This window comes from Suricata suricatta, chromosome 12, assembly GCF_006229205.1.
Source record: "Suricata suricatta isolate VVHF042 chromosome 12, meerkat_22Aug2017_6uvM2_HiC, whole genome shotgun sequence".
Taxonomy (NCBI): Eukaryota; Metazoa; Chordata; class Mammalia; order Carnivora; family Herpestidae; genus Suricata; species Suricata suricatta.
Window position 1 is genome coordinate 18,722,354 of NC_043711.1, and position 25,918 is coordinate 18,748,271.

The following is a 25,918-nucleotide window of genomic DNA, read 5'->3' on the forward strand; positions in this document are numbered from 1 at the left end:
CGTCGCCGCCGCCGCCCCCGCCGCCCGGGATCCCAGGCCCCGCCGCCGCGGAGGAGGTGAGTGCGGCGGGAACCGGGAGGGAGCGGGCAAGGGGCCGGGCCACCTCGCGATCCCTCTGGGACCCGGGGCACTGCAACTCTGCGGAAGTGTCCGGGGCGCGGGGATCCGAGAGGCTGCGGGCTTCCCGAGGATGCAGGGGAGATAGGACCGGAGTGGACGCCGTACCTGTCCGGGCTGCCTGTTCCCTTAGCATCCGTGCGACGTGGAGATGTGTGGTTGGTGTGTCCTGCGGGGTCACCAGTGTGCAAAGCAACTTTTTCTCATAAGATTCTGAGTGGGTGGGTGCTCCCAAGCACGCCCATCCCCACGTTCCTGGTGCGGGAGTATAGATACCCGTTCTCCTGGGTCAGCACTCTCCTACTAACGCCTCAGGCAGCGTTCTTCCCCTTAGGTGCGCCTGTTTTGCCTCAGTGTCCCGATCCAAATGATCTGCTGTAAGGGAAGCGCTACACTAGCAGACCCCACGTGGAGGGTCCCCCAGATCAGCAAGGCAGCAGGATCTCCAGCCCTGAAGCTTTTCTCCCAACTCCATGCTAGCCCCTTGACCCCCAGCTGCCAGTTTGGGTTTGCTTTTCCAGCAGGGAGTCTTGCTTGGATTAGGGACCTGGCTCTGGGCTCTAGGTGAGGTAGGAGAGCCTTCAGTTAAGCCCCCCATTTGGGCAGGCTGGGGCCCCAGTGGTGAAATGGGCAGGGGACACTAGGAGTTTGGTGGGCTCATCCAGAGCAGGTAGGACTAGAGTGTCAAGGTGCCCCAGGAATGAGGCAGGGTTGGTAGGAGCGGTCAGCTGGTGCTAAGGCTGAGGGGCTGGCTGCTTAAATAACTTAGAATTCTTGAGATAACTGTGTTGAGAACACCAGCCCATGAACACCTGGGGAAGGGAGTGACTTGAGGGCACTGGTGTGTCCACCCTGGAGCTGGGCAAGGTTGGGGCTTCCTGTTCTCTTGAATTCACCCAGGTTGTCTCCCAGAAGCCCCTGTCCTGGTTGCAGAGATTGGGGAAACTGTATCCAGGGGTTGGGAGGCTCATCCCAGACCAGGGGGTTGGATGGAGCTGGGGCCTTTTCTGAGGCTGCACAGAAAGTGTGCCAGGACTCATTGGGTAAGGTGTGCTGGAAGCCAGGCCACCGGGCAAGCCTACCCCTGCTGCTGCCCTTCAGTTCTGAGGGAGCCAAGCCCGGAAGTGCTGGGGCTGGGGGAGAGAAGGCCAGCAGTCTAGCCTCAGTGGCCCCCATGCTCAGCCAGGTATACCTTGAGGGGGAGGATGAGGCCGAGCCCAGGTGACCTTGACTGGGAAACCCCTAGCTGTGAAAGGGGGGTGTCAGTCCCAGCTATGGTGGTGTGACTCTGCTTCCTGGTCCATAGGGTGTTGGGGGAGGGGGAAGCCAAGGAGCCAGAAAGGAGCTCTGGCCTGTGTGGGGGTGGAAGGGCTATCATAGGGCTGGGGTGCTGTTAATAATTCCATTCCTGTGTTCCCCCGCAGCCCCTGCTCCTGCCTCCCTTCCATCCAGGCAGTTCTCAGCTCTGAGGAGCTAACCTCCCTTCTCTGAGGCAGGCTGCTCACCACCCCCCACCCCCCAACCTCACTCTAAGCCTGGGAGGTCTGGATCAGGCCGGACGATTCGACCACCTAGCCCCCTGCGCTACCCCCAGGTGCCTCCGGACCCCCTTGTCTGGCTGCCCCTTCTCTGCACCCCTTGCCAGCCCCAGCTTCTCGGTTCTTTGTTCGAACGTCTCTCCTCCGTCCCTCCCTCTCTCCTCCCTCTCTCCTCCTCCCTCCCGCCTGCCTCCCTCCCTTGCTCCCTCCCGCCAGGCTTCTTTCCTTTCCTTTCTCTGCTCTCCTCCTGGTGGGCTCCCAGGTGGCGGTGGCTGTTCCTTCTCTGTCCACCCACCTGGTTCGCCTGACTGGGGGCTTCTCTGGGGCTGCACCTAGGAGCTGGCAGAGGGGGAGCAACTGTGGAAGTGCCCTCCCCTTCCTTCTCTCTGTCCCTCTCTTCCTCTTCTTCCTTCCCTCTTCTCTCCTCTTTTCCATCCCCCATGCTGCCAGAGATAGCCTGGACTTGAATCTGAAGCCCCAGCAGACTTGAACATCCCCCATTCACTCTTTTAAAGGGCCAGGGCATTGTGAGAGGTCCCTGTAGGGGCCCAGTGGGGCAGAATCCTCCACCTCCCTGGATACCTTGGGGGACTCTAATGCTGTCCTTGGTGACCCTGCCCTTGTTACCACCACAACGGATGCAGAAGAAATGAGGTCATGGCGGGGGGATGGGGGGATGAGTCACCCTGAGCCCCCTGATACATACGATCAAAGGTCTCTGAGGGACCCAGACTGTATCTTGCCCTCCCCAAGCCAGGACAGTGTTCCCCAGCTTCCTTGAGCCCCACCCCACTAGCAGGTCAAGTTCTTGAGCAAACACATGCTTGTGAGGACGTGTGTGGGCATGCAAGTGTGGACGTGTGTATATCCACAACTGTTAGTGGGGGCCTCCCAGGTGTACCTGGGTGATGGTGGCTGCACAGCCCTTCCTCCTACCTGCCCCCTCTCAGCGGAACGTGGAGCCTGCTATTCAGTGGGCACCAGCTTTGTGTCCCAACAGACTAGGGGAGGGGCTGGTTCTGTTCCCCCCTCCCTCAGCCAGCCTTCCCAGGAGGGATTTTCTGTGATGGGTGGGGGATCTTGAAGCAACTTGAGAGGAGTGTCAGGCATTCTGGAGAGGGTGTTCCCACAGAGGGCACCACCTGGGGAATGGGCCAGGAGGCCTGAAGCTGCACTTCCTGTCTGAAGAACCACCAGTGGTTTGCCCTGGTAGGAGAGGCAAGTGGGGTCTGACAGATGTGGAGCCTGGGCCTTGCCTCAGCATTTGTCAGCCAGTACAGGGGTTTGACAGGCCACAATACCTCTCACCCTACCCCAGGGTCCTAGAAACGGGCCTTACCTCCCATGGGAAAAGGGAATAGACAGGGCAGACCTGGAGGATGGGGCTCACCCTGTTATTCTTGGTGCCCCCACCCCCAGTGTATCTAGGTGGGGGGGTTGGGAATTGGCGCTGGGTTTTGCCGGGAGGGAGCAATATGTTCTGACAACTGGTGCTGGGCTGCGTTTACCCAACAGCCAGCCTGCCTGGGGAGACAATATTTGAAAAACATAGTATCACAACTTGGACCTGCTGGGGGTCTAGGGGTTCTGCTGGGGACACCGAGGTTGGCTCAGACCCTGCCCCAGGCCTGCCGGCCATCCCAGCCCCACTTTCCTTGCCCTCTAGAGGCAGAGCTGGAACTTACCTGGCAGCAAGTCCTTCTGTACATCTGACCTGGATCCCTCCTGCTGTGATCCCAGTAAAAGTAGACCCTGCTATTCTTTGCCTCTCCTTTTCTAGCTGCTGTCTCTCCCACTTTGAGCTGTCTGTGTGTGTCTCACTATCCTCCACTCTCTCCCATGCTCCTGCCCCAATAATCAGGTCCAGATTCCCCTGTACTGGGAGGACAGGCTTGGCTGGAGCAGGCAGAACTGGATCCATCTCTTCCTCCATTCCTTGAGGTGGGCGAAGGAAGGAGCAGCCCATTTGGTAGGGGGTGGGCACAAAAGAGAGAGCCTGCTGGGAACTGGAGGGGACAGTAAGATTGCCTGCTTCACCAGGACCTTGTGAATGGATGCTGGGGTGGGGGGCATTGTCTGAGTCTTCAGTGGCCCCTATTAGCTCTGGTGACCCCAGGCTGCACCTGGTTGCTTGGTCTTCAGGCCTATTGGCTACACCTTCCCAGACAAAGGCAGGGACAAAAAAAGTATATAGAGTTTGCATACTAGGGCATTCATGGTCCCAGGCTGAGGGAGTGAGCAAGGAGAGCTGCTAGGGCAGGGTACCCCTATCTACCTTACACATTCTGATCTCGGTTCCCCCCTCTCAGGTGTCCAGACAATCGAGCCTGCTTCCTGGGCCCTAGGCCCCTCCCACAATGCCTGTCGCTGGTCTTCTCCTCTGGGCTTCCCTACTGACTGGGGCCTGGCCAGCCACCCCCACCCAGGACCACCTCCCAGCCATGCCCCGGGTCCGGCTCTCATTCAAAGGTAAGAGGCTTTTTGCCCTAGCATCCTCATCCTCTGTCCACAGTGCTTGGCCTGATGCCAAGGAAACAGGGAGAGACAAGGCAAAAAAAAAAAAAAAAAAAGACATACTGTGCAGCCACATGGGTCACCCTGGGAGTGTGAGTGAGGAGAGGGGGACAATGATAACTTGCCAGGAAAGGCTGGAGAACGGGCCATGTAGACATTTCAGAGAAGTCTCCCGAGTCTGGGCTCCTTCTCAAGGCAGAATGTGGGGTCCCAGGCTGGGTGGCCTCGGGTCTGCAGAGGGCCTCTCTCTGTGTGATGGATAACTGGGGAGAGAGAGAGATGCCACTTCTTCCAAACTTGGGTTTGTGGAAGCCCTTCCTTGCCATAGCTCTGTGTCTGGTCCTGCCCTGGATGGTCCCTGGGGTGGAAGGGCAGACACTGAGGCCTCAGGAAGCTGGAGGAGGGGTTCCCAGGGATCAGGGAGAGTGCTGTTGGCTGTGAGGGAAGGGCAGGCCCCTTGGTGAGTTCAGGGAGAGCACATGCTATGTGACAGGTCTGCACTCCTGAGATCCTCAATGAGCACTTTGCTTTGGAAGTCACTGGAAGGTTTTAATGATGGGTTGGGTTTGCAGAGTGAGAGACAGGTCCCCAGATCCATTGCCTTTGAATCTCACCCACTGGCAGGTGACTACACATGGCGCACTCAGGTGTCCCAATGGCTCACTCACGAGCCACTTCCTCAAAGGTCTGTGTGATCAGAAGATTCTCCCCTCTCTCTGGGTGGCAGCCATGCTGGGATCTGGGGGATCTGGGGTCACTGCTGAGTTCTCTTCTGGCCCAAGGTCACTTTGTTCAGTGGCCTGCCCTGGGTGGGGCCCACTCAGCCCTGGCCGGCCAGATTTCCGGGCACACATATTGGGGTGAAAGGCTGGGCTGACTTTTCCTTCCTCAGGTTTGGCTGAGATCCAGCCTCCACCTCACCATGTTCCCATGTCCCCAGCAGAGCCCCTCCCCTGTCCTCATCCCACCATGTGAGTTGATGGGGGGAGTGAGGAGTGCATTTCTGAAGATGGCCTGGAAGAAGCCCAGTGTGGGGCCTGTGGAATGGGCGGAAGGGTGATGCCTTTGGTTTTAAGAGCAGCCCTCACCCCCAAGCCTGGGCAGGGGAGAGATTTATTCTGCTTTTACCTCCACCCTTCCCTGGTGGATTTCCTCAGAGCAGATTAATAAATCTTGAAGGGGCCTGTCCCCGCCCCCCCCCACTCCCTTCCCAGCCCAGGGTGCTGACAGAGGGTGCAAAGCATCCCCTGCCCCCACCCAGGGCAAGGGGAGTGGGGGCTTGTCTCCACATCTCTGGGACCCTATAACCCAACATCCACTCTGGGTATTATTTTTGTCATCGCCCTGGAGACCCATGAAGGGAAGCAAGAGGGATAAGATTTAGGGAGGTCCTCTGTATATGCCTTTTAAACCTTCTTAGACCTCCAGAGACAAAGAGCCAAAGACTTTTGTTCCTGTTTTCCAGAGAGAGAAACCGAGGCTCAGGCAAGGGCAGGGCCAAGGTCAGGTAGGAGGCAGAGGGAAGGCCAGAAATAGAACCCTGGTGTCCTGGCCTTGCTGACGCCCACATTGGTCAGGTCGATTCCTTCTCAATTAGCTCTGAAGCCGACACCCGCAGTGACTAAAAGCCCAGCTTGCTGGCAGCCAGCCTATGGTGCTGACTGCTGTGGCAGCCTGGGGTGGGGCCATAGGGTGCCTGGGACCACCCCATCCCAGGCCTCTCACACACACTGGCTTCCCTGTCCTGAATGACCTTTCCCGTTCCCCACTTATCTCATGTCCTAGCTGTATACTTAGATATTACTTAATTTAACAGATACTTGAGTCCCTACTCTGTACCAGGCCCCGTGCTGAGTACCAGAGGTCTGCAGTGGACAAGTCTCAGTCAGACTGGCTGAAAAGATAATGGACATCCAGTTGGTCAGGGCAACCTGGGAGCCCAGCGCTCACCATGTGCCAGGCCCTGTGTACCCGTCCTTGCCCCACCCCTCCACGCTGGATCATCTCAGCACAGTCATGTACACAAAGTGGCCCTCGGTGAGGAATAGGTCCTTGCTAAGCATTTGCAGAGTGAGAATGGAGACCAGCATCCATAGAAACTGGGATCTCACAGCGAGGCCGGGGACTGGGAAAGGGGTGGGGGCTTCTCCCGGGCACACCTGAGGGGCATAGAGAGGGTTGCTTTTAGAAGCACTAATGGTCACTTTGGCTCTCTGCCTCAGTTTCTCCTTCTGTGCCTTGCCTGGATATAGCAGCTGGCGTATCAGGCCCCAGAGACTCAAGCTAGGCCCTTCCCCTCCCCAGCCCTCGGTCTTTCTGCTGTTGGGAGGTGCTAGTTCCGGCCTGGTCGGGCCAGACCCTTCCAAGCCGGAGGTGCTGGCATGAGGGGCCACACTGCCCAAGGCAGCTAAAGGAACAAAGGCAGGAACTGGTTCAGACTTGGGCTTGCTGCCTGTGCATTTGCCTGGGCACCCCAGTCAGGCCAAAAGCTGAGAAAGTGTAAGGGAGAAGGGGCCCAGGGTTCAGTTAGAGTCGAGGTCGGAGGGGCTCCTATGGCCCATCTCCTGGGCTTCCATTAGCAACATAGCCAAGGTCAGACAGAAGTGAGAGACCAAATGGGCAAGATTGCGAGGAGAGATGAGATGTCTTCTGAGAGCTCATGGATGCTTGGGACCAGAGAGCCTGGACAGCAGGACCCTTTCCTCCACTCATCCTTGTCTGGAGTCCCCTTAGCCCCAGAGTCCTGGTCAAGCCTAGGAGAAAAAGCTCTCCCTACCCCCATCCTGAGATGACCCAAGCCAGGGGGCACCACCTCCATCTGCAGCAGGGAGGTGTGAGTGCCCTGCCAGGTCCTTTGTTCAGCTTGGGGAATGTTTACTTTATCCCAGGAAGCCACCCCCACAATAAGCGGCTGCCTGCCGCCTGGGCTGGCTTTGGTCAAGAGGTGTTTGGTGGAGGAAAGAGGCCCTGTGATGACACGAGATGTCTGGGCTACTGGGGAAACTGAGGCAGGAGTAGGGAGATGGAGCAGAAGAGTCAGGAAAGATGAAAATAATAGGAATAACAGTAGGTACCCATGATGATAACCATGTGGTGGTCTCTCCAATGCCTGAGGGGGTCTCCATGGGTTTTCTGTGAGGTTTCTCATCACTCAGCAACAGGGCGAAGCTGGAGCCTGGCTCTGCCTGAAGTCTGAGCCTGTCTCAGGACCAAGAGAGTGAAGGGTGGATTGGAGGAAGCAGGCACAGCCCTCTTCCTTGAGCTAGGGACAGGATTCCAGGATCCTGCAGTGCTGGCCTTAGCCTTCCCAGCCTCATTTCCTAAGGAGAGGGCTGAGGTTGCACTGGGCAGGCTTCTCACACTCTCTGCTTACAGAAGCAACAGCCCTTGGGTTTGCTTATTTCCTGTAAATCCAGCCCTCCATCACCCGAGTCCACTACTAATCAGAGTCCCGTAGGAAGCTCTCTCCTTTTGGAGAAGGAAAACCAGTGTCCAGGAGAGGAAAGGGCTCCTGTGTCCAGAGAAGCCCTGGGGTTTGGAAATTCTCTAATTCCAGAGTAACTGGCTTGCTCTGTGGGGAAGGACACTCTCAGGTGGAGAGTGAGTGGGTAGGTGCTGGTCGCTGCCTACGCACCCACCCCAGCCCAGCCTCTGGGCCTCTGGGACTAATGGCCCAGAATAGTGCCACTACTTACGTCATCTGCATGTGGCATCAGAGAACCAGAGTGGCCAGGTCTCCTTGTTAGGAAATGATGGGATTGGAGGTTAGGAGAGGTCATAGCCCATTGATTTCGCCCAAGGCGGGGATGAAGAGTGGGTGAATATGGGTTCAAGTGGAAATGCCTTTAGCCCTGATGGAGCGTTGCCCCACCACCAGGCCTGACTGCACAGTGAGGAGTGGGGGATGTGTCCTTGCCTCCCTGTGGGCTCCCTGGCCAGCCAAAGGAGGCTAGGAGATTCAGAACACAGAAGAGGAGGTGTTGGGGAGAGGCCCAGAAGCTTGGAGGCCAGAGCTGGCACCAGGGAGCTGGGTAGAGGTCAGGTGTTTCCGATAGCTATAGTGGGATTTAGAGCTAGCAAACTGGGGAGGGGCCAGTATTCCAGATGAGCCATGAAGAGGAAGGTAGGAAGACTCAAAGCATGAACTTGAGCCCAGATTCCTGCGTTTGGGATCTCAGTTTTCCAGGAAATGGGAACTGCCTTACTCCTGATAGGGGACTTGGAAGTGGCCACTTTGGGAGTTGGGAGGTCCTGGAGGCTGGCTGGCTGCCCCTCAGCTGGCCAGTGATTGGCACACAGAGAATGGAGCAGGTCCTGGTACTTGCCGAGAGGCCCAGTCTGAGTGAGCCAGGTCCGGGCTGGGGGCCTTCAGCTGAGGTCCTTCCAGGTCCAGCCAAGCCTCAGACGGGACCGCCACTAGCTGGGCCTCAGCAGCACAGGCCTTGTCTCTGGTTCCCTGGCATGACGCCCACCCCTCCCTCTCTGGCTCCAGCTTCCCTTGGCACTGAGCAAGGAGCTGGTGCATGCTCAAGGAGTAAATCATGTTCCTTGGCAGCCCCCGCTGCTTCGTAATCGTAAAGAATTTAAAGAGAAACCGCCAAGATAAAAATCTCATCCTGGCCCATAAAGGTATCTTTCACTCTGTGGCTTTGGAGGCAGTGGCCTCAAAGTGGGCTCCTGGCTGTCTGCACCTGTGTGTGTGCACCTCCAACTCTGTGACCCCTCCAGGGGTGGCAGGGGGCCCAGACAGTGTCTTCAGAGCCGTGGGTACTTGGCCCCTGATCCCTGGGAGACTTCCAGCTCCTTCCCTAGAACTTAAATTTGGTAGAATTCGAAGGTGATGGTGGTGGTAGAGAGGGCTGTCCCTAAAGGCAGACAATCCTCCATTCTACTCTTGTCAGCTGTGTGACCTCGGGCAAGTGGCTCAACCGCTAGAGGACCTGACTCCCCCTGCATAAGGTGGGGACCACAGTGGCTCAGTGCAGGCAAGCATCCTGAGGGCTTAGGCTGCCTTGCTTGCATCCTGGCTGTGGATAGACCTTGAGTAGTGAGCCTCTCTGTGTCCCTGCTGCATTGTCTGTAAAGTGGGGATGAGAACGGCATTGGCCTCATTGTGCTGTAGGAGGGATTAACTTTGTGAATGCAGTCATGGCCCCTGTGAAGGAAGTCTCCGGACTTCCTAACTAGGAGCTATGCTGAAGGTGGCAGAGGGGTGAGGGCTAGTCCTGGGGGAGGCCCAAAAAGTTCTGCACCACTTAGATTTCTAATTTTTCATAATGTTTTTTAAAATTTATTTTTGAGAGACAGAGAGAGACAGTGCGAGTAGGGGAGGGTCAGAGAGAGAGGGAGACACAAAAATGTGAAGACAGGCTTCAGGCTCTGAACTAAATGTCAGCACAGAGCCCGATGCGGGGCTTGACCCCAGGAACCTCGAGATCATGACCTGAGCCGAAGTCGGACGTTCAACTGACTGAGCCACCCAGGCGCCCCTCTAGATTTCCAACCTTTGGTGTAGGGGACAGTATTTGGGAAGGACTGCAGCAGTTACCCCGAGCCCTGTTCTGGGAGTGCCCCTATCATGGGCACCTGGTCAGGCTTCCTGGAGGAGGCTGCATCTCCAACAGGGGCAGGGAGCCTGTGGGAAGGAAGAGCAGGAAGCAGAGGTGAAGGGTGTTGCCACAACACCTGGGGAAAGGGCGAGACACTGGATGGAGTCCTGCTCTTGCTGCTTTGACGTAGCATTTGTACTCGTTCCTTGTGGTTTTTAAGCTCTTTGTTCTTCGTGGCAAAGGCACCGAATGCATATGGTGAGGTAGATCCAGTGAGAGAGATGCACTGGGGAGGGCATGCCTTGGAGGGAGCTCCTCACACTGAGGAGCTCCCCACTCTGTTTGGGGCCCATAAGCAGCCACAGTGACCCCTCTCTGAGCACTTTTCTGGCTCCTGCTGCGTGTGCTAGGAGTGACCGGACCTGGGTTGCTCACTTGGGGATCTATACCATTGGGCTGAGAGCATGGTTTCCTGGCCTGGCCTGGTGCTGTCCTGGGAATCTGAGCCCCGTCTCAAGGGAGCCTTTGGAGTTTTGGAGAAGCAGAGAAGATTCCTGCTGCATTTTTTTCTTAGAAATAGCAAGAGGGCCTTTGCCAGAGGCCTGGATGCCAGAAGGCTCCGGTCTGAATCCAAAGCTCAGCTCACGTGGGTGCCTGAGCTTGGCAGGCCTGTAGCCACCGCTCCACCCTCCTTACTGCTCCCCCCGACATACCCCATGCTGGTGAGCAGTCTCAGGGAGAGGGTGGAGGCCTCCTGGGCTCCAGACCCTGACCACTGGACCCAGCAAAGAATGGGCCTTGGTGGTGGCTGCTGGCCTAGGATCCAGGAGGCCTGCCTGTAGGGGAGGGAAGCCTCAGCTGGGCTGACTTGTGGTGTTCTCAGTGGGGCTGCTGGCAAGTATGGGGTATCTGCTGCACTTCCGAAGGCCAGGGACAGCCCCAAAGCAACAGGCCCCTCCGGGGGCCAGGAAATCTTTGGGGTATGAGGCCTCAGCTCCAGGCCCCCCTTCCCCCACTCTTCTTCCTTCCTTCCTCCCTCTCATCCCCCCCTTGCCTCCACCCCCTGCCATCCCCATCCTGACCCCTCCTTGGCTTCCTACCCGGACATGCTCTTTCCTCTGAGGTCTCTGCACCCAGCCAAGAGCCATGTTTCTTTCCACTTAGGGCTCGGTGCTAATGTTCTCATTTCCCTCCAAGGGCAGCGTCCCCTGCCTGTATACTTGCTGGTCTGCCAGCATGATGGGCCCCTGTGGGTCAGACACTACAATTGGCAGAGGGGCAACTAGAACTCAGGGGCCCTGTGGGCCCCTGAAACATCCCAGGGGGCCTCTGCCCAGGGCTGCCTGTGCTGTCGGGGTCATTTGTTTTAACACCCTCCTGTCCCAGCACTAGGCTTGTGTGGAGAACTCACAGTCTTCCTGGACTGGTGACTGGCTGAGTCCTGTTTGGTCTCCCAACTCTGTCCTACTGCATCCCCTAAGGCTGATCCTAAGTACACATCTGCCTGTCCGATGCCTGAGTTTCCCCATCTGAATGTTGGGGAGGAGACTAAGACCGTCTGGGACATCCTGGGAATCTCTGGGTGGGTGATGTGAGGGGCTTGCAGGGACCCCAGGAGTCCAAGGAGGGCAGCAGAGATGGGGGCTGGGTGCAGGGCAGGGGGAGGGTCTTGACACCCACTAGCCTGTCAGTCCCATCTTGGTCTGTCTGTCTGGTTGATTTATCGGAGTAAATGAGCCATGGAGAGTTTGTTGTCTTTTGCAGTCAGGGGGAGGAGGAGGTGGCTAGGGAGGGAGGGAAGGAGTGAGGGGTTTCCGGGCTAGGTCTGGAATGTGGGAGGCGGGGTGGGCCCCTGAGGCCAGTGAAACTGGAGGCATGATCCACTCTCCCCACCTGAGAAATGGATCAATGCGACCCTTCCCTCAAGGCCACCCCCTACACACTTCTTGGGGCACATTCCTGTGAGCTGCTTGCCTAGCCCAGGTTGCTGCCTCCTACATGATGCACGGGGCCTTCCCGGCCCCTGCAGGCCAGCTTTGCCCCTGCACTGTATCCTTTCCAAACTGGGGTAGAGCTCTGAGCTCTGCCTGGCTGGTGAATGCCCAAAGGCATCCTTGTAGGCATCTGCATATGCCATTGAGGGTCCTACATGGACCTACAAGGGTCCTCCTTGTTCCCTGAGTCACCAGCCCAGACCCAGAATAATCAGGTGCTATGAGGGTGGGCAGGGATAACTGGGGCACCTAAGCTAGAAAGCCCCCTACCTACTGGGACAAAACAGTTGAAGGTTATCTACATCCTCGTGGAAGAGAGGTGTGGAACCCTGGGTTTTTGACTGGCATGTGTGCCAGGGTGTGACCCTGCTACGTCTTCCCTCCTGGCTTTTCCTGGGTCAGGTTGAGCTGTGCCCCCAGCCTGTCCTCTCCTGGGCGGAGCAGGCGGGCACTGGGGCGGAACGGGCGTGGGAATAGCCTGGCTGAGCCTGCTGGCCCCAGGCTCTAGCCCTTAGCCCCCAGCCCCCAAAATGGGAGGGAAGGCTACAGTGGAGCTTTAACCCAGCTGGATGGCTCTAGCTCTGCTCTCTAGCTTGGTGTTTACTGAACAGCTGGGATGTTTACAGTAGCCCTTAAAAAGGGCCCCCTAGTTCCAGAGGATTTCCCAACTTGAGGGTCCCACTGGGGCTCTTCAGACTTCACCACCTTCCCACCCCTGGGATAGCATTTCAGGGATGTAGGGACTGCAGCCATCCCTGCCCTCACCAGGACTGGGCCGGTGTCACAGCATCTGTCCGTCTGCTCTCCACCCTGGTCTTGTGTCCCTCTCCCCTGAAGGAGCTCACATTATCAGGAAGTGGCTGCTCTAGATGGTGAAATACGGTAACTGGGTCCCCAGTTCAGACTTTTAAATTAAATTCAATCAGAGCAGTTATTGAATATAAACACGCCGAGTCATTTACATGTTAATTATGTTGAATGGACTACGAGGCCATAATTAGTTGCTAATTGGGTGAGAGCGGCTGTAATTGGTTTTGTTGGCACCGACCTGGCTCACCTGCCTGGGGGGAAGGGGGGCGAGTGTGGATGGCTCCTGGGGAAGCCTCTGGGTCTCCAATCTAGAAAGCCTGGCCCAGGGATGGGATTGGATGGGACCGATATTAAGGGGTTTAGGGGCCAGAGGAATTGGAACCTACCCCCCAGGGAGGAGGCAGCTTATGCCTTAGGTAAAACCCTAGGTCTGGTTTCTAGGGATTCCCATCCGAAACATTCCTGGATAGCAAAGGGACTGGGAGAGCAAGCCCCTGGATCAGTGGTCAGAGTCTCCCCTGTCCAGCCATGTGGGACCTGGCCCTGAACTAATGGTAAATGCCCAAGAGAGAGTCCATGGGAGCACATGGCAGATGTCACCGTGGTATATCCCCTGCAGATGCTAGGGCCCTGGGTTGGCCTGGCCAATGTTGAGCTTTTGGCTTTGGGGTATGAACGAGGTGCGTGTGCCGAGTGGGGGAAGTGGCAGGGAGGGGAGGTGCACGGAAAGGCTTCAGGGGCTGCCCTGCCCCCAGCTCAGTCTGGCTGGGGCTCCCAGGGTTGTAAGGCTGTGGCCAGGGACTGAGGCCTTCCGGCTGGCCGCTCATTAAAAGAGGATTAGGCTGGGAGCCAGGGGGCCAGCCCAGCCCCCAGGCCTTCCTCTGGGGCCCCTCACAGCTTTGGGGGAGTGATAAGGGGCTGGGGACCACCCCTCCCTAGAGCCCCCTGGGTGGTTCAGTAGGGACTGTCTATGCCCTGCCACTCCTGCTGCCACCACTGCTGACATCCCCTTGTCCACCTCAGTTTCCTTCCTCGGAAGGGCAGGAGGATAAAGCACTGACAGAGACTCTGGCCAGCACCCCCACATCTTACCCCCAACCTTATTTCACTTTAGCTCAGGGATTAGGGCTGCTCTGGCCCACATGAGGTCAGAGGTCAGGGCTGGGCTTCAGGGACCTGTCTATCACCCCCAGTACCCAAGCACAGCCAGGGGAGGTGACACTGTCAGTCAGGACCTGCTGCTTTGTGGGGCTGTAAACAAGGGGGCGGGGTACCACCTCCACTCCAGGACCCCCTTTTTACAGCAGCCCCTCCCTCACTGGCAGTAGAGCCCGTGTCCTAGAGACGGGCAGCAGGGGTCGGCAGCAGGGGTCAGGGCCGCCCACTTGGGGTCTGCGGGTGAGGGCTGCAGACACACCTCCTCAGTGCTGTCTACACCCACCACATCCTTTAAAGTGAGGCATTGACTGCTTCTAGAGGGGAGGAAACCAAGACCCCCCAAGGCTAAACCCTGTGGACTGAGAATGTTCCTGCCTCTGGACCTTTGCCAGGCCATTCTGGGCCAGGACCCTGAGTGTCTAATGGCCATGGGGAAGTCCTAGAGGCTGGGAACGGCTGCGGAAATGAGGTGTCTGATGCCAGAAAAGGCTCTTCCTTCCCAATGACGGGAAAAGCCTTCCCGGATGTCGCCCCACCTAACCTGTGCCCAGCCTGGGTGAAGGTATGGGGGTGGGGAGCATTATCTGGGCACACTATCCTCTCTCCCCAAGGTCAAAGCTCATCCAGACTTGAGTTCTGACATCCACAGAATCTTTGATTGTGCCCCAGCGCTCCCTCAGTAGTGCCGTGGAGATGGGGGAGGGGTGACACTCCCGCTATCAGAGCTGGGCCTGGGAATAAGTGGAGTAGAGGAGAGGACGGGGCCTGAGGACGTGGCCAGGCCAGGTCAGCCCTGACTCCCACAATGGATGACCCCCTGGGCCCCCAGGTCCCCTTGACCCAAGTCCCTGCTCCTTGGTGGGGCTGGGGGCCAGGAGGATCTAGCCCTGCTGATGCTGCAGGTGTCAGCAGGAAACTCAGGACTACTGGCCCACTTCCTGCCCTGACCCAGGCTTCTCAGAAGGATGAAGGCCTCCAGCTCCTTTGCCCTATGGCAGGGTAGAAAGGAGGGACAGGATACTAGTTTCACTTCTCATCCTGTGTCTTGAGGTGAGCACCACTCTCCTCTGGGCCTCAGTCTTCCCATCTGGAGTTGGGGTTCAGGGATGTCATGGGGCGCCTTGTTTTAATTCTTTCCTATAATCTGACATGAGTGAGATGAGCACTCCAGCCATGGGTTGCTAAGTCCACAGCCCTGTACCAAATTTACTCTGGAGACCTGGAAAAGCCTTCCTTCTCCACCTCAGTTTTCCTTTCTGTAAGCTGGGTTTAGATGGATGATTCAGGATTTAGTTCTGCTTCTAGTTGGGGGTGGGGTGGAGACAAGCTGGAGTTAGGGAAGGGCTGGGGATGAGTCAACAGGAAGCCCCTTCCTGCGCCATTACCCTCTCTGCTCCTCACCCCAGCACTAGGAAGTGATACAGCAGGGATGCTCTCCAAGAGGTGGTGACATCTGGGAGCCAGCTTGCATGGGGAAAGAACTTGGGACCACATCCCATTCTCCTCTCCCCACCAAGGCAGAGACAGCCCATGAAGGATGGTTGGGGGGAAGTCCCAAGGAATACTCCACTGTCAGCATTTCCCAGGGTCAAAGCAAGACTCTCACTTCAAGGATCACCTTGAATGTCAGTACTGGAAGGGCTCAAGAGATGGTCTAGATAGGAAAATGAGGACAGAGTGTCCTGACTGGTGTCATGAAGCTTATGCTAGAGCCAAAGGTTCCTGACCTTTGGTCCCACCCCTTTCCCACCCCACATGGCCTCATGGAAGTTCCCCCTCAAAGTTTCCACAGTGACCAAAACATCATGTCCTGTGACAACAGAGCCATTGACGCCATATCCCATGGCCACTGGGAGGAGTCCCCAGGGTCCTGAGTCATTTGCCCTGTTGATGGAGGGGGAGTCATCTTCAGGCCCTTGCCCTCCCAGTAGGTGGTTCTCACCACCAGGACAAGCTTTGCCTGGGCCTGAATCTCCTTTAGTCCCAAGGGTCATGGACCTCAGTGGGAATCCTACCCCCATGCTCTTGGGCCTGTTACTTCCCTTCTCTGGGACTTCCTGTCCTCTGTAAATTAGATGTCGTAAGCTCAGGGTTTTGCACATAATAGGTGCTTGATGAGTAAATGGGAGGTTCCCTCCATTCCCACCTCCACCAAGGGGTTAGGGAGCAGGGCCTGCAGGTTTAGGACATAGGATGTCACATCAAGGCTAGTCTCCTGCTCCTCATGTAGGTCTGCTGAATGAATGGTCTCTCTTCTGCCTTTTTCACAGAGGGGGATAGAATCTGGAGTGCTAGGGCTCTGAACTGTGGAGGGGTACTTGGACTTGGGGTTGGACACTGGTTCACAGAGGAGGAGGGTCCAGATTACAGAGGCCCAAGGCTGGGCAGGGATGGAGGGTAGATGTCCCTGGGGCTAGGTATTTGGAACTTACTCTAAGTAGGGAAAAGTAGATATCCACTTCAACCCCTGCCTCCCTCCCCTCCATTGCCCCTCAGATGCTCCCTAACCCAGTAGAACGGGTAAGGGTACAACCAAGGCCATGCCCCAAGCCAGGGTATAAATAACCCCTGGCGGGCTGTCCCAGCCTGGGGGGGCTCTGCTGGCAGCCCCACTTCCTCTCTGGCTGCTTCCTGGCCCTGGGGGTGGGGGAGTGTTTACTTTCCTGTTGTCACTATGGCTGGGTGGCCAGGCGGGGGACTCCAAGTGGCCCAACAACAGGTGCAGGACAGGTGCCCAGGCTGCCCTGCCTAGGACTTCAGAGGCACCGCCGGACAGGCAGGCAAAGCCATAGCCAGGCAGAGATCGGTCCTTTGATCCCTTGGCGTCCCTGCGTCCCAGCGGTTGGCCAAGGTCATCACCTGTGTTCTCTCATAGCCACACAGGGCCAGGCGGGGCGAGGCCTTTGCTTGCCCCCCCAGCCCCTCAGATGTAGGCTCTGGGTCTGCTGTGGGAGTCCCCTGGCTCCCAGCCCACTTCCCACGCCCATTTCAGCACATCCTGGAGCTCCCATCTGAAGCTGCTCTCAGGCACAGCCCCTCCAGCTCCGCTTCAGGATCCTAGCACACAGCAGGGGTCAGGGTCAGCCTGGCCAGTCAGAGACAGCTGCCTGAGTCAAGGTTGACTTTGACTGATGGGATGGGGCCACCTGCTGGTCCCATCGTCAGGCAGCATCTAGGGCCTCGGATCCCAGCTGTTCTCCCTTTCCAGGCCTTCCCCTTGGTTGCCTCACCTGGGAAATGGGTTATGAGCTGTGGTGTGGGAAGTTGGGATATGTATGATCGCTTTCATGAGTGCCTTGTCTGGCGCAGGACATGTGTGTGCACATGTGCATGCCTAGGCCATGTACACACAATCATGTGCTCTTCCGTGTGCTGCCATCTCAAGCCTCTTGTGCGGGTGAATATTCGTCACCTTCACTACAATCTTCCCTTTCCTGCTGAGCTAAAAATAGCTGCGGGTGGGTGGAGGAGGGGCTTGCCAAAAAGACCCCTTGGGTCTCCCCCTCCCAGAGGAAGGTTCCCAAGTTTTCTGGAGTCCTGTGTTTGTCATTCGCCTGTCACTGGCCAAGTTCCTTCCTGTCCTTCATCCCTAGGAATAAGGACTTCCCCCCCAGCAGTCTGGGGATGGGAGGGCCAGGACTGCCAGACTCACGCAGAAGACAAATGAAGGACTCGATGGGAGCCTGCCCCCAGCCTTGGGACACTAGCGCTAGGGGGAGGGCTTCTTTCCCAGGAAAGACTATTCCTGGCTGGTTCAAAGTGGGCTGAAAATTCCTGCAGCAGCGCAGTGGGATCTGGGGGAAGCCCAACTTTTTGTGGCACTACAGCTCCAGCAGGGCTTTCCAGTGTCCTGGCTAACCAGCTTCATACAAGGTGGGGACCATGGTGTGTGCCAGCTTTGCCTTCTGTCTGGTGGGCAGCTGGGGTGAGAACAGGGCATTCCGGCTCTGTGCCAGCGTCTGCAGGCTGTCCTAGATGCTCCTGCCCCCCCCCCCAGCTCATTAACCCTTTTAGGCCCCTGTGGAAAGGAGGCCCCACCCTGAGCGTGGGAGCATTAACCCCCATCTGAGCAAAGAGTCTTTGATGCCATCACGTGCCCTGGCCCGCACCCACTGGCTTTCATTGGGACCCAGAGACTGGCTGGGGCTGCCCATGAATCAGGGCTTTAGCTCTGGATGTGCCCAGGTGGCCTGCCCACCTGTCTCACTTTCTCCTCTCAGCATCTCAGGGACTAGAGAGGGAGCTCAGTAGGTCTAGGGGGGACCATAGGGGTTTAAAGCGATCATATGGTAGGGGTCCTCCCCTCTGTCAAAGGGGACATGTCTGGATGGTTCCCAAGGATCCTAACTGCTGCCCTGCCCTCCACCCACAGAACTGAAGGCCACAGGCACTGCCCACTTCTTCAACTTCCTGCTCAACACAACCGACTATCGAATCCTGCTCAAAGACGAGGACCATGACCGCATGTACGTGGGCAGCAAGGACTACGTGCTGTCCCTGGACCTGCATGACATCAACCGTGAGCCCCTCATTGTAAGGGCCAGCCCAGGTGCCAGGTTGGGGGGATGAGGAACAGGGGGCCCCAGGGCTGTACCCTCTGACCCCTGTCTCTGGCAGATCCACTGGGCAGCTTCCCCACAGCGCATTGAGGAGTGCGTGCTCTCAGGCAAGGATGGCAATGTGAGTGCAGAGAGGTCTACAGGTGGAAAGGGGGAGGCGTGGGGCAGGTGACCTCAGGGATGCAGTGGGGCCAGTCAGGCATCTGGGCACCTCCTTGGCTTTCCCTCTGGCCCCAGGGTGAGTGCGGGAACTTCGTCAGGCTCATCCAGCCCTGGAACCGAACACACCTGTATGTGTGTGGGACCGGCGCCTACAACCCCATGTGCACCTATGTAAACCGCGGCCGCCGTGCCCAGGTAAGCTGTGCCCACCCTGGCCCTGTGCTGCCCCATTAGTGGCCACATGCCAGTGTTCTGATGAGAGGACGAGCTTGAGCCCCAGCCCTACTACTTTCCAGCCCTGTGACCTTGGGTGAGTGACTTCTTTCACTTCTCAGAGCCTCGGTGTCCTCACCTGAAGATGGGGCTAATAGCTGCCTTGCTCACAGGCCGGTGTGAGGCGGAGGCAGCAAGCTAACGCTCCCAAGGCTCTTAGCACCGTGCCTGGCATGTAGTAAGCGCTCGCTCTATACCTGCAACAGTTCTCCTGGCTGTGGCTGTGGACCACACCCTGGCAGCCACGCCAGAGGGCCTGGCAGGGGCCTCAGCGTCAGGAGGCTGGACGCCTGGGTCAGCTTCTGCCACATGGTCCCGGGGAAGAGCTGCCCCTTCCCCAGCTCTACCCCACCCTGCCCGCTTCTGCCTTTTTCCATTTCCATGTGGGCATGTATGTGAGTTGGTGTGACCTTGTAGGACATGTGTGAGAGTGATTGGACTTAGGGACACATGTGTGTGCAGGCGCTCACCAAGTTGTGTGTATGTGTGCACGCACAGGCACATATGTGTATTCTGGGGGTCCAGGTGCTCACGTATGTTCTTGGCATGTGTGGTGTGAGAGGCTGGCAGCCCAAGCCCGCTCCCCCAGCCCCTGCCACCCCTGGCTCTAACCCCTGTTCCTCATCTTCTCAGGCCACGTCCTGGACCCAGATGCAGGTGGTCAGAGGCCGAGGCAGCAGAGCCACAGATGGTGCCCTCCGCCCGACGCCTCCAGCCCCACGCCAGGTGGGACTCATCCCTCCAGGCCCTTGCTGGGCAGCACTGACTCTGAACCGAACTCACCCTGGGCCTGGCCTTCCAGCCAGGAACCTGCACCCCAGGCCCATCTCCCCAGGGTCTCCCCTGTACTCTGGGCTCCCCCATCCCACTCCTTCCCTGACAGTGCCCTCAGGCTCTGAAGGCATTCCCTGCTGGATTCATGTCAGCCTCAGTGAGCCCCTACAGGCAAGAGATCATGAAGCCACCAGGTAGGGAAGACAGCCTGGGGACAGCGGCGCCTCAGTCCTCAGCATGTGTGTGTAGACATGTATGAGCGTATACCAGCATACTCTTGGGCACGTGCTGTGCACTCTCAAACCCACACCTTAGCTAGCACCCCAAGTCAGAACATGGTACATGTATGCAGTCTGACATGTTACTCTCAGGTGTCCATGCCCCATGCCTCCGTGGGTCACGGGTTGACACAAGTGTCCCGCATGCTCACATGCTTGGGACTCTGCTCCCCTGGGGTGGAAGGGGAAGAACTGTCTGCCCACTAGCCACAACTCAGGACTGGGCTGGGGGACCTGGGGCTGGGCAGGGGGGCCGGGGCTGCCAGTGAATGACAGAGCAAGTGGTCACTTGAGCAGGTGTGTCTGTGATGGGGAGTGCTGAAAAGTGGGACCGTTCAGACTGCATGTGTGCCCAGGGTGTGAACGGTGGGTTCCATGTGCTGACAGTGATGCGTGCCAAGCTGTGTGTGCAGCCCACGTGTGCAGAAAGTAACGTGTGCAGAGTGTAACTGGAAGTGGGCCTGTGTACACCTTCCCATCACCATCCCTGCCACCTGCTGCCACCTCCTTCCTGCCTCTGTGCCTCTCTCTTTCCTCCCTTTGCCCCACGAGCTCATCCTGGTCCCAGTGCTTTCATCAGCCTCCTAGCATCTTCAGGGCTGGGCTGGGAGGCATGGGGGGCTTTGTGAATCCCATGTGGTCTGGGCTGAACCCCTCAACTCCTGGCCCACTGTGGAGACATAGGGAACTGGGTGCTCTGCTGAGGGGCAGAGGAAAGTCTAAGGCCTATTATTCTGTCCTGAGAACCACAGGTAGGCCATAAAGCCTGGGGACACAGTATCCTCAGAGCCCTCTGGCCTGGTGACACCTGGCAACAAAGGTCAGGACCAAAGGCCCTTGGCCAGTACTTCCTGCGCTGATCAGGTGGTCAGCCCCATCTTGGCCAAGGACAGGCAGCCACAGCTCAGGTCAAGTCCAAGGGGGCCCTGACCAGAGTCACCCTGAACCAGTTGGCGTGGAGGGGCTTCAGCCCCTGATTTCCAGGTCTTATCTGATAACTGGGGCCAGGAAGTACCTCCCTTGGAACTGCAGCCTGGCCCTGCCGTGGGAGACCTGGCTGGACAGAGTTAAAACACAAGGATATCTGGGGAGTGAAGGGGTGTGACTTCAGGGGGTCCTTCGGGGCCTGCTCTCACCCTGGGAGCCTGATGACCCTTGCCCTCCCAGGCTGTGGGACCAGCTTGGATGATGCTGAGCTCCCCTCTGCCCTGCAGGATTACATCTTCTACCTGGAGCCTGAGAGACTCGAGTCAGGGAAGGGCAAGTGTCCATACGACCCCAAGCTGGACACAGCCTCAGCCCTCATCAGTGAGTGCCTTACCCCACCCTGGTTCTACAGCCTAAGTGTGTGTTCTCTGCCTCTGGAATGGGGATCATGGCACCAACACTTACCTCAGGGCAGAGACCGAGACCATGCCAACCCAAACTCTCCCACGGGGCCCCACCTGTCAGAGGGAGGGTTATAAACCAGACCCCAGTGTAAGCTGAGGGGCAGGGACTAGTGGTGTGAGCCTTTCTCCAGCTCTCCAGATGGGGATGCAAGGTGGGGGAGCCAGATCCTACCCTAAAATAGTGTCCATGCGTAGGCCAGACCCCTCCCAGCCACAGGCTGCCTTAGAGAAGAGCCAAGCTTGGTCTGTACTGTGAGAGGTACGTTCTTGGTTTGTCGGGGAGGCTGGGAGAGGCCCACAAGGAAACACACACAGAGAGTCGTGGCCCTCCGACCAGCCGGGTTTATGTCTGGTCTGGCCAGGTGTCCAGGAGAGTTGAGAGAATGTTCTCTGAGGAGGGGTCCTGCCTGAGGCCTCAGGAGCAGTTGCTGTTCCTACCCCCAGGTTGGGCGAGCCCACCACTCCCCTGATCCCTATAATCTGCCTGTTTTCTGGCTGCCCGACCTAGTCTGCCTCTCAGAGCAACTGCTCAGCACCGTGCCACCTCCAAACCTGGGAAAAGTCTTGGGGTGGGGGTGGGAGACATTATCCTCCCCGTCTTGGTGGGTGAAAAGATCTTAGCCTGATGGCAGAGCCCCGACCAGGAAGTCTGATAGGGGAAGGCAGGGCCTGCCCTGGGCAAGTCTAGAGGGAAGACATGGAGTGTTATGCCAGAGCCAGCATGGATGCTAAATCCGCAAATTATCAGGTATTCTGTGAGGCAGCTCTTATTAAACACAGCTCTGACTAAGAATTAAATTATATAATTTACAAATAAATTACCTTAAAAACAAAGGTAAAAATATTCGAAACTCATTGCTTCCAAATTATTTTACTACATTTTATCATTATCTTTGTTCTTGGGCTATTTGCAGTTGTTGTATTTGTGGGGTAGAAATACTGTATCATAGTGTTGGCAGCTCTCCCCAGCTCCACCGTCAGTGACCCCAAGTTAGTAGCTTGAAATCAGCCATGGTGGGAGTATATGCACTACAGAAATTGGCTCTTGCTACTAATCAGAGCTAAGTGCTGCTAATCCCAATCCTCCCAGCGCCAGGTTTTTGTTTTTGTTTTTTAATGTTTATTTATTTTGGGGATGCCTGGGTGGCTAAGTTGGTTAAGCGTGTGGCTTCGCCTCAGGTCATGATCTCATGATTTGTGAGTTCGAGCCCCTAGTTGGGCTCTCTGCTGTCAGTGCGGAACCTGCTTTGGATTCTTTGTCTCTCACTCTCTGCCTCTTCCCAGCTCATATTCTCTCTCTCTCTCAAAAATAAATAAACATTTTAAAAAATAAATAAATATATGTATATCTGTATCTAAGTTTATTTTTGAGAGAGAGGGCGTGAGGAGGGAAGGGGCATAGAGAGGGGGACAGAGAGCCAGAAGCCAGCTCTGCGCTGACAGCAGTGCGCCCAAAGTGGGGCTCTAACTCACAGTGAGATCATGACCTGAGCTGAAGTTGGATGCTTAGTCGCTCTATCACTCAATTGACTCAACTGACTGAGCCACCCAGGCACTCCCTAGAGCCAGTTGTTAAACGTTTACCAGTACCCCACTGATGAGACAGTCGTGCCCAAGGGAGACTGAGGGGGAGATTGGACCCTGCTCTGAAGCCTAACAAAGGGGATCGGGCCCTGGTCCTAACAAAGGGGTCCCCTGACTGGCCCCCCCGCCCATCCGCAGATGAGGAGCTCTATGCTGGTGTGTACATCGACTTCATGGGCACCGATGCAGCCATCTTCCGCACGCTGGGAAAGCAGACGGCCATGCGCACAGATCAGTACAACTCGCGGTGGCTGAATGGTGAGGGCAGCTTGCAAGACCCTGGGTGGGCAGCACATATAAAATGGGGCAAGATCTTCAAGAGGCACTCATGGGGGGTCTGGTCCTGTGACTGCCCGGGGTGGTAAAGAGCGGGGGCTGTTCCTGTACTTGGCCTGGGATTCCGTTGGGGAAAGAGGCCTTGCCCGAGGAGCGCTTGCCCAGCTGACCACTGCCTACCTACAGACCCTTCATTCATCCATGCCGAGCTCATCCCTGACAGCGCCGAGCGCAACGACGACAAGCTCTACTTCTTCTTCCGCGAGCGATCGGCAGAGGCGCCACAGAGCCCCGCCGTGTACGCCCGCATTGGGCGCATCTGCCTGGTACGCGTCGTCAGGGCCCCATGCCGCCTGTCTCCTGACCCAGTGCTGGCTCCAGCAGCCCTGCTCTGGCAGGGCCTCAGGGGTGAGAGCTGATCTGACCCTGCTCCCTGTCCCCAGAATGATGACGGTGGCCACTGCTGCCTGGTCAATAAGTGGAGCACATTCCTGAAGGCACGACTGGTGTGCTCTGTGCCCGGCGAGGATGGCATTGAGACTCACTTCGATGAGCTCCGTGAGTATCCAGCAGGCAGGCTGGGTCCTATGGCTGCTATGGGAGGGGTGGGAGCTGGATGGGTGGTCAGGGCACCTTTGGCAGGCCCCCTGGACAGGAGTGGGCATGGCCCTGGGACTCCTGGCTAATGCACCCTCCCCGGGTCTTCTCCCTCTGCTCCCAGAGGATGTGTTTGTCCAGCAGACACAGGATGTGAGGAACCCGATCATTTATGCTGTTTTTACCTCCTCGGGGTAAGGCTCAGGCCAGGGCTGGCTGTGGCAGGGTATGGCTGGATTGGGGGACTATGAGTCGTGGAGGACCCTGGCCTGGTGGCCAGCTGTGGGGTGGGGGCAGGCTGGGAAGGGGCCCTGGGCCAAGGGTCTGCCCGGCCTATAGCAGCAGCCTGCCCTGCCTGCAGCTCCGTGTTCCGAGGCTCTGCCGTGTGTGTCTACTCCATGGCTGATATCCGCATGGTCTTCAATGGGCCCTTTGCCCACAAAGAGGGCCCCAACTACCAGTGGATGCCATTCTCAGGGAAGATGCCCTACCCACGGCCTGGCACGGTGAGGACCCCAGTCATTCCACCTTTCCCTCTTCTTTCTATGAGGCTTGCTCTGGGTTAACCCCTTTGTAGACATGGGCCCCACTATCGTGGAGCTCATCATCAGGTGGGGGAGGCAGAGCGTACACACAAATAAACCTACCATGTATCCATTCAAATAAAGCTGGCATTTAAAACAAAACAAAACAGGCGCCTGGCTGGCTCGGTTAATAGAGCATGTAACTCTTAATCTCGAGGTCACGAGTTCGAGCCTCATGTTGGGCATAGAGCTTACTTTGAAAAATAAATAAAACAAGATGAAACGAAACACCGATTACACAGCGTCAGGCTGTGAAGAACCCAGCCAGGACTTTGAAACAAAGATGGCAGTCGGGTGTGGCAGGCTGCTTGGTTGGGGGGTGGGGTTGCTATCTGGTAGCCAAGACAAAGCTGGAGGGCAGGCTGGAGTTGGTGAAGCTGGCTAATTGTAGCTGGGGAGATGAGGTCGGGCGAGGTCCAGCTTGCAGGGCCTCTGAGGTGGTGGGAGGTGACTCACTTAATCTTGGTGTGATCTGGGCCTCTGCAGGAGTCTAAGCAGGAGAACTGCATGATCTGTTTCGGTTCTGTGTGGACAGGGCTGGGATGGGGGAGCTGGTCGGAGCAGAGGCCAGGGTAGGCTTCCCCCAAAGGTAAACTTGGAGGCCAGAAGTATGGGCTTGAGCAGGGGTGCAGGGTAGGCCAAGGGAAAAGCACCAGTGAAGGGCAGAGCATGCTTAGGGTATTAAAGGAACTTAAAGGAACTAATAGTCCCTCGAGGAGGGGTGGGTCGTGGAGGGTGAGGACATGGAAGAGGAGTGGTCAGCTCTGCCTAACGCCACAAGGTCCTGGTGTGTGAGGCCAGGGAGGTGGCTGTGGAATTTGGTTGTGTGGGACCTTGGGACCTCTGCTGGAGCAGGACCTGCAGAGGGGTTGGGTAAGGGGGAGAAACCTGGATGGGGGTTCTGAGGAGCAGAGCAGGTGGATGTGATGGGGCCAGACAAAGGAGAGGCCTCTCCTGAAGTTAGTTAAGGGCTCCAGCAAGCCCCACCTGGGCCTGATGCTCATCACCTGCCTGCAGTGCCCTGGCGGAACCTTCACACCATCCATGAAGTCCACCAAGGACTACCCTGACGAAGTAATTAACTTCATGCGCAGCCACCCGCTCATGTACCAGGCCGTGTACCCTCTGCAGCGGCGGCCCCTGGTCGTCCGCACAGGCGCTCCCTATCGGCTCACCACTGTCGCCGTGGACCAGGTGGATGCAGCCGATGGGCGCTATGAGGTGCTTTTCCTGGGCACAGGTACCCACTGCTGCTCCCAGTCCCTCCCACGCTGGGCCCACTGGGTGGAGGGTGCTGATCCAAGGGGCCGGGACTACCTTGCTAGGGGTTGCCACAAACTTACTAAGGTCAACTCTGCTTCCTTCATCCTTTGGAGCTAGACAAGGAGACAAGGGGTAGGGAAATGCAGGGGCTGGGAGAGCAGGGAAACTGGGCATCTGGGGACCTGTGAATGGTCAGGAAAGAGGGGACAGGTGGCAGATACCTCTACATGGGTCCAGATACTGACACACATGCTCTCGTGTGCACATGCGCAGGTGTGCCCACTACAGTTCCAGTCCCTCAACACAGAAATGCCTCCAGCATCCTTTTCTCAGCTGTGCCCAAAATGAGGGTCTGGGGTGGGAGTGGCAGACCCTGGCTGTGACCCCCCTGCCTTATCTTGGGCCCCCACATCCAAGGGAACTTCTTCAACCTTGGCACAGAGCTCCTGCTCCACTGCCCTTGGGGGTTTGGGGCCCTGGTGGGGGAAGGGGCTGAG

The 25,918-nt window shown here is 57.3% G+C and overlaps 1 protein-coding gene across 5 annotated transcripts in view; it reads left to right on the plus strand.

Annotated features, from left to right (window-relative positions):
- Window positions 1-9: 9 nt before the first annotated feature.
- SEMA3F (semaphorin 3F) overlaps window positions 10-25,918 on the plus strand; it is a 29,190-nt gene continuing 3,281 nt past the window's right edge. Inside the window, exons 1-14 of one of the 5 annotated variants that reach the window (XM_029917516.1) lie at window positions 19-56; window positions 3,517-3,596; window positions 3,965-4,124; window positions 18,053-18,213; window positions 18,298-18,360; window positions 18,477-18,596; window positions 19,308-19,400; window positions 20,941-21,034; window positions 22,840-22,959; window positions 23,164-23,303; window positions 23,421-23,535; window positions 23,699-23,768; window positions 23,936-24,080; window positions 25,176-25,398. In XM_029917516.1, coding sequence (XP_029773376.1) covers window positions 4,013-4,124; window positions 18,053-18,213; window positions 18,298-18,360; window positions 18,477-18,596; window positions 19,308-19,400; window positions 20,941-21,034; window positions 22,840-22,959; window positions 23,164-23,303; window positions 23,421-23,535; window positions 23,699-23,768; window positions 23,936-24,080; window positions 25,176-25,398 — 1,456 coding nt within the window. In that variant the 5' untranslated portion in view covers window positions 19-56; window positions 3,517-3,596; window positions 3,965-4,012. Of the gene's footprint in view, window positions 57-3,516; window positions 3,597-3,964; window positions 4,125-18,052; window positions 18,214-18,297; window positions 18,361-18,476; window positions 18,597-19,307; window positions 19,401-20,940; window positions 21,035-22,839; window positions 22,960-23,163; window positions 23,304-23,420; window positions 23,536-23,698; window positions 23,769-23,935; window positions 24,081-25,175; window positions 25,399-25,918 lie in introns of those variants that run through there. The other 4 variants (XM_029917519.1, XM_029917517.1, XM_029917518.1 and 1 more) reach the window with 4 other exon arrangements.